General features: G+C 39.5%; 1 protein-coding gene across 9 annotated transcripts in view; it reads left to right on the forward strand.

The window, feature by feature from the left end:
- Unc5d (unc-5 netrin receptor D) overlaps positions 1-14,758 on the forward strand; it is a 519,921-nt gene that overhangs the window by 318,627 nt on the left and 186,536 nt on the right. For all 9 annotated transcript variants that reach the window (XM_005066591.4, XM_013110828.3, XM_005066592.4 and 6 more), the window contains exon 4: positions 13,184-13,287. In XM_005066591.4, the coding sequence (XP_005066648.1) occupies positions 13,184-13,287 (104 nt within the window). The remainder of the gene's footprint in view (positions 1-13,183; positions 13,288-14,758) is intronic.

Genomic DNA, 14,758 nt, shown 5'->3' on the forward strand with positions numbered 1-14,758 from the left:
GAGGAACAAAAAGTGCCAGATTTTGGAGAGGACCAGAGTAAAACAGAGTCTTGTGAACATGACTGGACCACTGTTCTCAATAACCCACAGAAACTGTGATTGCCTGCATAAGTATTGTACAAGATCACATCAGTCAACAATCAACCATGGAGGCAGGAAGAGCTCATTAGTCTCCACCCCAACCGAGAAGCTATGGACAGTTAACGGTTTGGGGGAAAGGAAAACTCACTAAGCTCCAAACTTTTGCCACATCCTTGGTTACATAGTTCTCACAAATTAAACTCATTCACTTACTAAAAATTTTTAAAAATCTATGAAGTTGAGAAAGAGAGGTGTAAGGATGGATGGGTCTGGGAGGAATTAGGGGCAAGAGTAAGAGTGAATATGATCAAATTACATTCTATAAAATTCTTAAAGAATTATTGTACTTTTTAATTTGGCAAAACAAAAATAACAAAGGACTGTGTTATACTACTCCCACAGCCCAACTCCCCCAAATGACTCCCCAAATATATGGACATCTTGAGAATTAACCTAACTTCTATACTGCAGCACTTCCTTTCTATGTTACAGCCATGGTGGATTGTTTTTACTTCCTTAGTTTTCCAGAGCTGATTCTGATTCAGAATCCTTTTTTGATTCTCTTTTCCTGGGAAGTATCCTCTAGAGAAAATAGTTGACTTTGTTTTTAGCTTTTATTTCATGAGTCATATTTATTAGGTCTTATAATATTTAACATCAACTGTGGGATTGGTTCTAACAAGTTTTAGTCTGAATGGTTACTTGGGTCCTCCCAGTATGGTAGGCTAAGGCTAAAGAAAACAAATGTATTTTCTTCTTCCCACCAAGATGTATTATGGGGCCAGGACAGGTGGTAGGTACTCAGTGGCTGTTCTGTTATTTCAGTACTCATGACACTGACCACATGTTGTCCTGACTGACCTCCCTCACCTCAGAGAGATTCAGGGTGAGGAAAGAATCAAAGATCTAACAATGCAGTTAAAATATATTTCTTCTTGCTACAGGGTTGACTTTTCCTTTTTGCCTCTTTCTTCCTTTATGTATTCCCCCTCTCTGCAGTCATGGTACTGAGTCATAATGAGATTGTGAGCATTGAATGCTTGGGGTTATTTTTAGGTCATTTCTTCTAAAACTCATTGCAAGTTCATAGCTCTCTAATTTCCTGTAGAGGGCTATGGAGGTCATGTAGGAAAGTCAGGGATGATTCTTCATATCTCTGTCATTCTTAAAATTTGGTTCCATCAACCATGGTGTTCATTGTATATTGGAGTGCTCATCAAGATGCCAAGCTGCAAGCCAGTGCTTGTAGCTATGAATAAAGTAAAATAAAATAAAGTTGGGAATTCCAACAGGAGAAGATGAACTCTGCTTAGGCAGTGAACAGCCCAGAAAAGCTAACAATTTTGCCACTGTCTTCATTTTTTGTCTTTTTTTCATCAAAAGTACTTTGATTTGCTGGTTTTCACGTAGAACTCAATTTTCCCATTAGCATTGCAAAAAGAGCAGACATACTAACATGTAGAATATGGAATTTATAAGTTACTTCTCCGTATAACATTCCATGGGGCATTATAAAAGAATATATAAGATATTCTATTACTTATATATATTTCACTTAAAACTTTAAAACATGCTACATTTTCACCTAATAACTTTTGAGGATTTTCTTATATTTTTCTGTCGAAGATTTCTGAAACATTTTAGTATAATTAAGTAAAGCTTCAGCTACAGTTCATGTATTGACAAAAATAATCAATATTATCAAGACTGATAAAGTCATTCCTTATCTCTTGGAGACAAAGCAAACACAAGAAATCCTTATCCCATGTGTTTTCTTCATGAAGTATTCCGACCTGTAGTTTCTTTCTGGGGGAAATAGTGCTAAGTGTTTCTTCAGTCACATTGATCATGTTATACACCACATATACCCATAGCACCAAGAATATGTACCTGCAAGAAGCGCCATACATTTGTCTTTCATGACAAATGAAAGACCCTGAATTTAAGCTCTGCTGCTTGACTGTGTATGGCCTGATGCTAAAAAGTAATTGGTACTGATAATGGAACATGCAAAGCACAAGAGAAGCAGGCCCTCACAGCCATGGATAAGATGAGTTCACCCTGACACAATCCTGACAGGGGTTGGGGGAGTAATAGAAAAGGTGTGCTGAAAGGACTTAGTAGCAATCCAGATGATGGAATGATGCTGGATCTCTTCACTGCCTTGTGTGGTCATCATCTCATTCTCTTTCTTGAGATACGGCTCTCTTAAAATGGATTCTTTCATTGAAGTCACAGCTTAAAGTATCTTTGATTTCTGCCAGTCTCAGTTCCATAATTAAGATCTCCAGCTCCCCAGCTGTCAGGGATTTGATGACTTCTGAATGCACCTTTTTTTGTTTTGTTTATTTGTTTGTCCTTGTAAACAAGAGAAGCCAAACACAGTGCAATGTGTTTTGCTGGAAACAGCTAGTTAGAAAACAGGTTAAGTTCTCAAAATGCTTTCACAAACTGGTAGCTGTCCCTAGCCACCACCAATGCCCCTACCACTGGCAAAGCCAGACCTATTCGCCTGCACTGCCATTGCTACTTAGTATACTGTGCCACTAGTACAGACAGTAATGACAGACAGTGCTTGTTATAAAATGTTTTATGTTTTAAATTCGGTTCCATTGGTCTACCTGCATATTTTTGTGCCAATACCAAGCTGTTTTCAGGACTATAGCTCTATAATAGAGCTTGAAGTCAGGTATGGTGATGCCTCCTGAAGTTCCTTTATTGTATAGGGTTGTTTCGGCTATACTGGGCCTTTTGTTTTCCATATAAAGTTGATTAATGTTCTTTCCAGGTCTGTGAAGAATTGTGCCAGAATTTTGATAGGGATTGCATTGAATCTGTACACTGCTTTTGGCAAGATTGCCATTTTTATTATGTTGATCCTACCAATCCAAGAGCGTGGGAGACTTTTCCATTTTCTGGTATCCTCTTTAATTTCTTTCTTTAAAGACTCAAAGTTCTTGATATACAGGTCTTTCACCTCCTTGGTTAACATTATCCCCAGATATTTGATGCTGTTTATGGATATTGTAAAGGGTGAGGTTTCTCTGATTTCTTTCTCAGTCACTTCATCGTCTGTATATAATAGGGCCACTGATTTTTTTTAGTTTATCTTGTGTCCTGCCACTTTGCTGAATGTGTTTATCAGCTCTAGGAGGTCCCTTGGGGAGTTTTTTGGGTCACTTATATAAACTATCATATCATCTGCAAATAGTGAAAGCTTGACTTCTTCTTTTCCTATTTGTATCCCCTTGATCTCCTTTTGTTGTCTTATTTCTGTAGCTAGAACTTCAAGTACAATATTGAAGTGATATGGAGAGAGTGGACAGCCTTATCTTGTTCCTGATTTTAGAGGAATTACGTTGAGTTTCTCTCCAATTAGTTTGATGTTAGCTGTTGGTTTCCTGTATATTGCTTTTATTATATTAGGCATATATCCAAAAGAGGCAAATTCATACAACAAGGGCATCTGCTCCACTATGTTCATAGCAGCATTATTTGTAATAGCCAAAACCTGGAAGCAACCTAGATGCCCCTCAACTGAAGAGTGGATAGAGAAAATGTGGTACATTTACACAATGGAGTATTACTCAGCAGAAAACAACAATGGAATCTTGAAATTCGCAGGTAAATGGATAGCACTGGAAGAAACCATCCTGAGTGAGGTAATCCAGTCACAAAAAGACAAACATAGTATGTACTCACTCATATATGGATTTTAGACATGTATCGGGATAGTGCCAGTCTGCACTTCCACTGACAGAGAGTCTGGGAAACAGGAAAGAACCTCAAAGATATGCATGGTACCCAAGAGAAGAGAAATGAGGCAAGATCCTCTGAACAGATGGGGAACACGGCGAGGGGTAGGGGGAAGTGGGAGCTGGGAAATAGAGAGGGGGAGAAGAGGAAGAGAGAGTAGGCTGAACAGGAAGGTTGAGTGGGGGGGTATGATAGGGGGAAGAGGGAATCATAGGTTAGAAGACAGATCAGGCACCATTGTGACCTCTAGTGATCTAAAGGGATGACACCAGTTGGCAAGCTAAGCAATAGTGGAGAGACCACCTCGAAAGCCCATTCCTGATAATGAACTTGATGTCTATAATCATCCTGGAGCTTTCATCCAGTGACTGATGGAAGCAGAGGCAAACACCCACCGTTAAACACTGAACTGAACCCAAGGAACCCAGTGACAGGGAGAGAGGAGTGATGAGCAAATTGGCAAAGAATGGGCTGGCAAAACCAGCAGAGACAGCTGATCTGAACAGGGGAGAGCTCTTGGACTCCAGACCGACAGCTGGGAGGCCAGCATGGGACTGATCCAGACCCCCTAAATGTGAGAGTCAGTGAGGTGGCCTGGGCAACCTATGGGGCCCTGAGCAGTGGATCAGTGTTTATCCCTTGAATACAAACAGACATCGTGTGTCCATAACACAAAGAGGGATGCTCTCTCAGCCTGGACTCTTAGGGGGAGTCCCTGGACCCTACCCTGAGTGAAATGACAGACTCTAGATATCCCCTATGTGGAAGGAACTGGCAATAGGGTGGGAGGATGGGGGGGTGTTGGGGGGATGGGAAGGAGATGCGGGAGGAGGGGAGGGAGAGGGAACTTGGATTGACATGTAAAACAAGCTAATTTAAAATTAAAAGAAAAAAGAAAAATAAATAAATAAATAAAATGTTTTATGAATGACAGCCATTTCCCAGTAGGATTACAGGGCACAAAGTATCTCAGCTCTGAAGTTATTTTATGGTCATGGTATCAGCCTTGAGGAGACTATGTGCCAAGATTGCTTGCACTGGCCAAGCATCATAGTAGTCAGTAGGCAGAGTCAGGAGACTGTCATGATCTGAGGGAGGAAGGCACATGGAGAATACCATGTTGTCTCGGCTCATCTGTAGCAGAAGTGACCTTCTAATGTTGCTACAGAGTTTACTGGAAGGAGTTAGTTTTAGGACAGAAGGGAGAAAACTCCTCATCTATGCGGCTGGCATATAGGAATCTCTGTGTGGAAGTCTGTCTTATGACCAGCTGTTACTCAAGGACTCCTAAGATCAAGGATTAAACCTGGCAGACCCACGACTAGATGATCTGGTTAGTGGGAAAAGTATCAATATGAGTCATCAGAATCTAAAGCAAAGTTGAAGGGTCATAGCCAAGTTGACTAGAGAGGCACAGATAGTGTGCTGTCACGTGGCAGGCTGCTTTTTGTATCCTGCTCTGGGGAACTAGAGTCAGTAACTGACTTCTCAGGCCATTACTGTTTAGCACCCAAAGACTGAGGCAGAACCAAATAGAGGCACTGAGCCCTGACTTCCATTTTCTGCCTGGCATTTGCTATGCGTTTGAATCAGCCCTTTTATTACAACAAATGACCTGCATTTGGCTGGGTTACAAATTCTTTTTATGTATGACAAATGTGGTTTGTTGTTCCTTCTGAAAAAAACAGTGGGAAAGATTCAAACCCGATTTGAAACCAGTGTAGCTGGACAACTAATGGGACACCGTGTCATCCTCCTGCATCTTAACAAATGGCTTTGACTATGACTATTAAAAACTGTCTATGATTTTTCACTGGCTGATTTGGTTTGAATGAGTAAATTATTTTTATTTCATTGCATTAGCTGCCAGAACATTGAATGAGCCGATAACTCCCTGGTGTTGCTGAGCAGCAGAGAACTATTATTTGGAATTGAATTTTTATTGATTTTCATGTGCTACAATGACTTTTCTAACATAGAAGCATGAAAGGAAAATGAGCAAAAGGCCAAAAGGGGTATGGGGCAAGGAAGGGGTGGCTGTTGTGTCCTATGGCCCAGCCCGAAATATGCCACTTCAGGGCAGCACTACTAGCTCTAGATGACTCTTGCCAATTATATGATTTATAACCAAGCCATGTGCCTGGCTTCCTCACTTCCTGCTCCTCTTCCCTACCTCTTACTTTTGCCATCCTGAGCCTTGTTGACATTCTACTGTAGAAAAGGACAGGATAACAGAGTGATGGGTAAAGTTACAGAAATAGAAAATGCAGTGAATTGGTTTATACTGATAATGTCACACATGGGAAAGTCACACATGCACACATGTTCTGTATGTGAAGAAGACAGTGGATTAAGTGCATCATTTTAATAATTTTCTTGTGTTCATTATATCTGCCCATGTTTTCTTCATCTCCTTAACTTCTGAGGAAGTTATCAAGTGACATGAGCTGAAATGGAAACATAAATAACTTAATTCATCCATCCATTCAGCAAATATCAAGAGACAGTATATGCCATTCCAGGTAGCAGAGTGTATTACCTTCTTTGCTGAAACAAAATGCCTAGATATATTTATTTTAGCTCTGTTTTAGGGCAAGGACGGCCTGGTTGCTGAGGCCCAATTATCTCTGGAATCAGGAATCGATGAGAGACTTAAGTTGTAACTCTCAAGCTCCACCTTTTGTCCTCTATCCAAAAGATCTCACATCCTTCCCAGACAGTACCACTGACTGGAGACCAGGTATTCAAAGATATGAGCTTGGGGGAGGGGACATCGGCATTCAAAACAAAGCATAGAGTTATGACAGTAGGCCAAAAAGATGAAAAGTTTTTCCCCAGCCCCACCTCTAGAATACAATTGGACAAGGGCTTTAATTCACAGTTCACTGAGTTTTGGAGGCTATGTAACTTTAGCTTCTTTCTTTGATAGATCTGGTGAGAGTGAAACCAGGTGCAATAACATGAAACGGAGTGTTCTTCTGCTCTGACTCCTGGCTCAGTGTACAGTACAGACATGATGTGGGGATTCTGAAAACAGTGGACTTGCTTTCCTAGTGTTTGGTATTTATGGGTATGAGTGTGTCTGATCATCCCCGAATTTTTGATAAACACAGCCACATACACACATAATTAATGGCAGGCAAAATCACTGAGAGGTAAAAATTTCAAATGTTAAAAAAATTTTATTTTAGGATTTTTCCTACAACAGAGAGAGTAGTCTCAAAGAATTTACTGTTTACAAGTGATAAAGTTTTATCTTCTTCAACCACAACTAAATATTTAATGTTGTGCATCATATATGTAGTTCAGTTAATTTCCTTTGTATAGAATAATATGATTATTATCTCATATATGATTATAAGATCAAAGGGTAGATATCCATTTAGGTTCCACCCTATCAATAAAAACTGATAGAAGAAATGTCCATTAGAAGAGTATCTTTCTCCAACTCAAGAGAGTAATAAAGAAAATGATTTTTAGACATTAGAAATAAGGAAATAAGAAGATAATGCTAAAAGTGTGGTGATAGTGAAGTAAAGGTGTCTGTGTGTATGCGTGCATGTGTGTGTGTGTGTGTGTGTGTGTGTGTGTGTGTGTGTTTGGCATGTGTGCATGCACATCCAGGCATATATGCGTGCAATCATACACATGTGTAGAAGTCAGAGGATAACCACAGATAATGTCCCCTTTGTGTCTTCTGCTTTTGATTTGAGACTGGCTCTCTAGATGACATGGAACTTTGCCAAGCAGTGTAGGCTAGTTTGCTGTCTCTCCCTTCCATCTCATTGTCCCTGGGGTTATAAGCTTGTGCCCCATGCCTGGCATGTCATGTGGGTTATATAAGCCAGTATGTGGGTCCTCCCACTTTCAAGGCCAAGCACTTGATGCCTGACACATCTTCCCAACCCTGGAGAGCCATGCTTTAAGTTAATGAACATCAGAAAACATAAATTCAATATAGATTTTATTCTACAATATGGTGAGATTCTCTCTTTCAGCTTAATACTTCTCCATGAGACATTCATAGGGGCACTTAGTTAAGTCACCATGGTACATGTGAGGACCTTCTTTCTTTGCTGCCTCTTACCCATCATTCTGCCTTGTCATTCCTTGTTTCTGGTCTACTTTTACTGTGAGAGCAAGCACAGTATGTGGGCCAGGATGTTGTGTAGCACCTCCATTAAAGTACCATCACTATATGACAGAATCCAGTCCCTGCTCAACAGTGAGTGAATGAAAGTGCCTATGGCACATTTTCTTTTTTTTTTTTTTTTTTTTTTTTTTTTTTTGGTTTTTCGAGACAGGGTTTCTCTGTATTGTTTTGGAGGCTGTCCTAGAACTAGCTCTGTAGACCAGGCTGGTCTCGAACTCACAGAGATCTGCTATGACACATTTTCTGAACCCTGATGTAACATACAGGGAAGGGCTACCCAAGAGAGGGTTTTAATTTTCACTTCTGCGCTATCATGTGGAAGCAGGTATATTCTGTATCAAGTGCATATTTGCCTAGTGATTTTCCTCTAATAAAATAAATATATAACATGTATGATTAATATTCTATCATACTATACTATCTTGTTTAGCATTCCATTGTCTATAACTTAAATCTTAAATACCATGTCCTGCTAGTCTTTCATTTCTGCATAGTATTCCAGTGTGTGATTGTACTAAAGAATATTAACTATTCCCACAGTATTAAATATTCAGGTTTCTACCTGTGATTGGTTTGAGGTACTATCAGTCTACATATATTTTTCACATAGTTCTCTAATCATTTTCATAACTATACTTGTAGAATTATAGAGTTGTATCAGTGAAACTTTAAAAATTACAGTGTTACTGAAATAGCCATAGAATGTGTGATTCTCTTAAATATATAAATCAATAGTTGTGAGTATAGTCACAGATCTATAACCATCATCCAGGGCAATTCTAGGTTTTTTTTATATTAACCAAAGGGTTATTATTAGTCTTCTTCCCTCATTTGTTTCAGCCCCAGCTGACCTCCTAACCTGTTTACTCACTGTTTGACATTACCACCTATTGTGTCTATTTCATATAAAAGGAATCATACAATATATAGCCTTTGGTGAATGGCTATGTTCAAATAATATAAATTATGCATTTAAAATTTAGCCATGCCATCACATGAATTAGCATTTTGATTTTATTGCCAAATAATATTCTATGATTATTATGCATCTATTATAAGATAATTCCCATATAATTGAACCTTCAAAAACAATTTGATACATTTGCAACTTGTTGTTCACATACACCTGGCCTTTTCTCCTAGAAACATTCAAGACTATCCCAACCTGATTTCATTTCCAACCTGGGAATTAAAATAAAGAAATGAATAAAATTTGTTCACATAGAAGATGAGAAGAGATGTGTTGATAGTTGCTTAGCTAGCATTTCTGTAATAACTATCGATACTGCCCATTATTTATCTTTAGCCATTTGAGTCTTTTATTTTTATAAATAGTTTCCAGCCCCTTTGTCATTTTACCTCAGAGTATCTATAATTTCCATTGTGTTTTATATGAATTTTTAACTTACTAAGGTCATTGACTACATAGTATTTTATTTACAATGTTTTAGGGAAAATAATTTTTAACTAAATAATAACTATCGATCTTAATGGCTTATTCTTCTAGTTAAAAGAAATCCACCTTTTCAGCTTCTCTAGATATTTTATTACTGCTGTGGTTTCCTTTTAAAATGTTTTTATTACCATGGCATTTATTTTCATATAAAGCAAGGCATATATCTACATTTTTTCTTCAGAAAGGCAATGACTCATTTTAATCCCTTTTCCCACTTAATTTATCATGTATTAAATTATACTTTTTATTTGAGTGCCTCTAAAAATGCTCCACTTTATAATTAATTTGTATCTGATTTATGATAAAAATCATCCCATATTAATCATCATAGCTTTATCATGGAATGTAGTAATATATAAGACCTTAACCCTGTTGTATAGCCATTGTGCTTGGGAAGGTTGTTGTATGTGTTAATATTTAATCTTTATAAAAGCTGTGTGTAGTCAGGTGTGGTTACACATGCCTTTAGTCTGAGAATTTTGGAGGCAGAGGAAGCTGGCTCTCTGTGAGTCCAAGGTTATCCTGGTCCACACAGAGAATGCCAGGCAAACCAGGGATATATACTGAGACCCTGACTTTAAAAATAAAAGGCTATATGTAGCAGCAATCATTATCTTATTACAGGTGCAGAGATGAGTAAAAGAGAATTTAAGATATTTATTGGATGAAGATGTTCATATTGCCATGCTAGATTCAAACATGATCACAAATACTAATGTATCCATAACACCCTATTTTGGTTCTTGGTTGTTTGGTCACAGAACTTGAGTCAGAAATTGTTGAAGACTAATCGTGCTTCTGAACCTCCTGGTCCTTCAGTTTTACAGTTCCTTTATTTTGTGCCACAATTCGTTTTGCGCATCTGGAGATGGGTTGCCTGATGTTAGAACTTGTGTAGTCCCCAGTGTGTATCTTTCTAGATCTAGAAAGACTGCTGTTGCTTAGATTGCCTATTCAGAAACTAATGAGTTTTCATGGCCTGGGGCAAGAATCATAACTAGAACAGGAAGAATTGCTGCTGTAGCAAAGGGTTGATTCCTGTAATTTTGAGTATGTTCAGGGACTAGCTGGAATTTATATGTGGACCCCTTTCTTTAAGATTCACAGATGCAGCCTTCTCCCAGACTTGGGATTGGATCAGAGCTCTAAAGTCAAGGGGTTTCTTATTTGAAGTGATATCTGACTCCTGATGGGGTACCTGATATTACTGATGAATACAGCCTTGTAGACTTTCTCTGCCCGTTCCCTGTGTTCCTCTGTATTTAGTGACAAATGCACATCCTGGTGGGCTCTTCAAATGGTTCCAAGTGGGATGGGGAAGCAAGATAGCTTGGTCCTCTCTTGAATCTGATTCTTCCACATGAAATCTATTAGAGATTTCCTCAAGTAGTTTGGTTGTAGGAAATAAACAGATCCCAGTGTCAATGCAGGGTAGTCCATTGGAGAAGATATGACCTCATTAAAGCTGTCTTTCTGCTTCCTGATGTAGTTAGTATAAAGCAAGGATAACCATCTATTACTGTCATAGTTAGGATTTTATTGATGTGAAGAGACACTGTGACCATGCAACTTATAAAGGAAAACATTTTAATGGGGCTGGCTTACAGTTTCAAAGGCTTAGACCATTATCATTATGGCAATGTGCAGCCAGACGTGGTCCTGGTGAAGGAGCTAAGAATTCTACAAATTGATCTGCAAGAAGCAGAAAGAGACTGTGAGCCACACTGGGCATAGCTTGAGCATATGAGACTTCAAAGCCTGCCCCTACCTTGACACACTTGCTCCTTAAAAATAATAGTATCCCTTCATATGGGCCAAGCATTCAAACATATGCATCTATGGGGACCATTCCTATTCAAACACCACAGTTACCATTTTCATTTGTACTGAGTAAAGACAAGAAGCAAAATCAGAAGAATATATTGAAATTCCTAGTATTATATTTTTGTGTTTTACTTGGTTAAACACAGAAAATTTATGGAAGCAAAACTCAGACGATCATTTGCTACCACTGGGTAAGACTCCTCTTGGCAGATACACTGACCAAGGAGGTGGGAGGCGGTGGGGAAGACAACACAGCAAACATGCCATCCACATGACAACTCTCTCCATTACCACCTGGCATTTTGGCTATTGAACTCACTTTAGTTTCTGTACACAAGTTTTGATGTAATTCTGAGCATTAAGGCCCTTCGAGAGTTTTGGCTCAGCACACAAAACATGTCGTGTGGTGGATTGTGCAGCAAACAGACTTCCAACTCTGGGAGTATTCACTCCCTTTGCATCTTGCTTTTATTGGCAGTTTTGTGCGCCTATCACACTCAGAGTCAGGAACTCTGATGATTGGGAAAATTCAAAGAGCTTGGATATAAGGATGCTGCCTCTAGAACTCAATTCCGGACAACAGAGAATGAGAAGGCGTTTCCTTTATATCCCAGACACATAAAAAGCCCTCTGAATGTACTGATGCTGGTTGTCTCTGGGAGGAAAGCATTCCGAGCGAAGTGAATATGTGCATGGCTGAACTAGTTATTCATCGGGTATTTTTGACTTGCTAAAAGCAAGTTTAATGTATTTATACAATTTATAAAGATGTAACTGATTCTGGAGCTCTGCTCTTTACAGAGGACATATTTCATGTTATTGTAAGCACTGAAGAAAATTAAATCAATAAATCCACAGTCTGTAATTTGAGATACTCAATTTGAAGAAAAATACATTGTCAGGGAGGAAATGCCTTTCATGGAGGAAGAATTGTAAACAACCTGTCTTGGCTCCACTGTCCTGTGTATCCAGGTGACAGCAAAAATTACCTTGTTTAGGAAGATTATCAGAGAGTTGTCCGGACACCTCCCTAGGAGCCAAGGCCAGCTGCCTACCCTTTAAAATGGTAGAGTAGAAAGCTATGCAAATGAAGCTGGTGCTCTCCCTGCTGCACTGTCCTCTTCCCTGAGAAGGCCCTGCTGGTTGGCAGTCGGGCTGCATGTCATGAAGCAGAGTGAATTTTCCCCTCTCACTGGCACTGATGCGTTCTGTGACCACTGGCAAGCCAATTAACCTCCACAAGTGTCACCTCTCCATGTGTAAAAGGTTAATAGTGCAGCTTGTTTGCAAAGTGCCCGGAGCCCTATGTGAAGGGCACTGCCCACATCCCCAGCATGGCTGCTTGACTAGAGGGCCTTGCATTTCTTAATTATATATCTGGTTGGATAGGTTATGGATTTTGTTGTGAATGGCTATGGCCCTTTCTCCCTGGTTACAAATAAAAAGACAAATAGGTAATCTCACTCTATTACTGTCTTCTACAGCTCCCCAGAGGGTTAAGGGAATGACGGAGGTTACAGATTAATAATGTATTCTTCAGTGAACAACAAAAAAATTCATGTGCATCTCAACTTCATAATGGCTACAGACAGTTATTTATTACACCAAGTGTTTCATCAGATGCTGAACAGATAATAGTGACAAATGCTCATGAAATTATGAGTTTTTTTCTGGTCTCCTAGTAGTTGTTCTTCCTTCATATCAATATAAAGTGGTGAAACCATTTTGTTAAGGTATATTTCAGATGCATTTATGAGTATTGGAAAACAGTACTCCGAAGTGTCAGAAAGTGACATATTTGTGTGTATCTAACTTTTGACATGAAGCTTGCTGTTTTATTGGATTAGGGCCACATGTGAGTAATGCCAGTCCTATCTCAAAGTGGCATATACATATCTTGTGCTTCTTTGCAGATTTACGGAAAAACTTTGAACAAGATCCACAAGGCAGAGAGGTTCCTATTGAAGGCATGATCGTGTTGCACTGCCGCCCGCCAGAGGGAGTCCCTGCAGCAGAGGTAAGAGGGACTCCACTCTAAGGAGTCAGGCCTGTCCTCAGTGAAGGACAGAAGCCCATGGGGCCAAGGAGGGAGAAAGAACCTAGGCCTGGAATTCTTGTTGTCTGATCTCCCTTGCAAGACATAATGAAAAAATCATGGCAGGAAAAGCTGAGTTCTAAACATGTCTCTTGTGAACATTCTGATTCACACATAGCTCTTGCTAGGTAGTCTAGATGGACTATGGCCTTGATTCTGAGGACATATCTTGTGTCATCTGTCCAGTGTTCAGTTGGAACTTCCTATGTGTATAGTAGCTGTGGATTACGTCCGCGCATTAACAGCCAGCCAGCACTGCATGGAAATGTGCCCATGGAGGGGGCAGGTTAACATCTGTTCATTCTTCACTTACTTACAGACCAAGCATCTTCTGAGAATTTGATAGTTTCTGTCTGTGTGCTGCCATCATGGCTATTGTATGTAGTAGAGCCACTGTGTAACATCTAGAATCCAGAGTCACCATGGTTTTGGACTCCAAATGTGTTTCCTAGACCACTGCCCCCAGAATTCTGTGTAACATAAGTATGGTCGACCAGTAGTGCTCTGTGATCACTCTGGAAGGTTTCTGAATCCTTAGGTCACTCTTACCACATGTCCCAATTGATTAGTAATATAATTGCTGGGAATAAACTTAAGAGTGAGCATGCAGGCTATTGTTCATAGGATTGTTTTCTCTTTCTTCTTTTTTTTTTAATTTAGTTAGAAACAAGCTTGTTTCACATGTCAATCCCAGCTCCCTTTCCCTGAAAAATAAATATGTAGCATCGTTCTATATTCAGCAGTAACTGTTCCAGCAATGGCTCTTCTGTGTGAAGCTAGGAACCTTTAGTTCCTTCAGTGAGAAGTAGAAAGATTTTAAAAAGAAAAACAGAAACCAAGAAAAAGAAAGTCAGAAATGCCTGTTATCTGTTTTTGCTAAAAATATCTGTGTCATTTGTACTGGGAAAGAACAAAGGAAGAGAGGGAGTGAACACACACACACACACACACACACACACACACTTGCATATTTAGGCAGAAATCCTGCTGGATGGATGCGCCTTAGGCTCAGATGGTTCACAGAAATGAAGCAAACGGACTTGAAAATTGAAGTGAGCACATCATGCATGATACGAAATAATTAGAAATGAAAATGCTTATTTTTAAATTTTTACTTAATGTAGAACAAAACGATATTAATCTTCTGCCACTTTCTTACATTTCACAATGTGTGTGTCCCTTCTCCTAAGCAGAGCACTCCATCCATGGGAGACTGTGTCATCTTGCTTAGGACCTCCTGTTCCCATGAGTCTGACTGGCAGATCATCCTTCCCCGAAGCCCCTTTGCTCTTTGGGAATCCCACTATACATATAGCTCAGCACAGGTGCATGTAGCTTCTGCAGACCCTTCAAACAGGAGGTAGGCACAGGTGGGAAAGAGGCTAATGCCCTC

The sequence above is a fragment of the Mesocricetus auratus genome, unplaced genomic scaffold (assembly GCF_017639785.1).
Source record: "Mesocricetus auratus isolate SY011 unplaced genomic scaffold, BCM_Maur_2.0 Super-Scaffold_100026, whole genome shotgun sequence".
Lineage (NCBI taxonomy): Eukaryota > Metazoa > Chordata > Mammalia > Rodentia > Cricetidae > Mesocricetus > Mesocricetus auratus.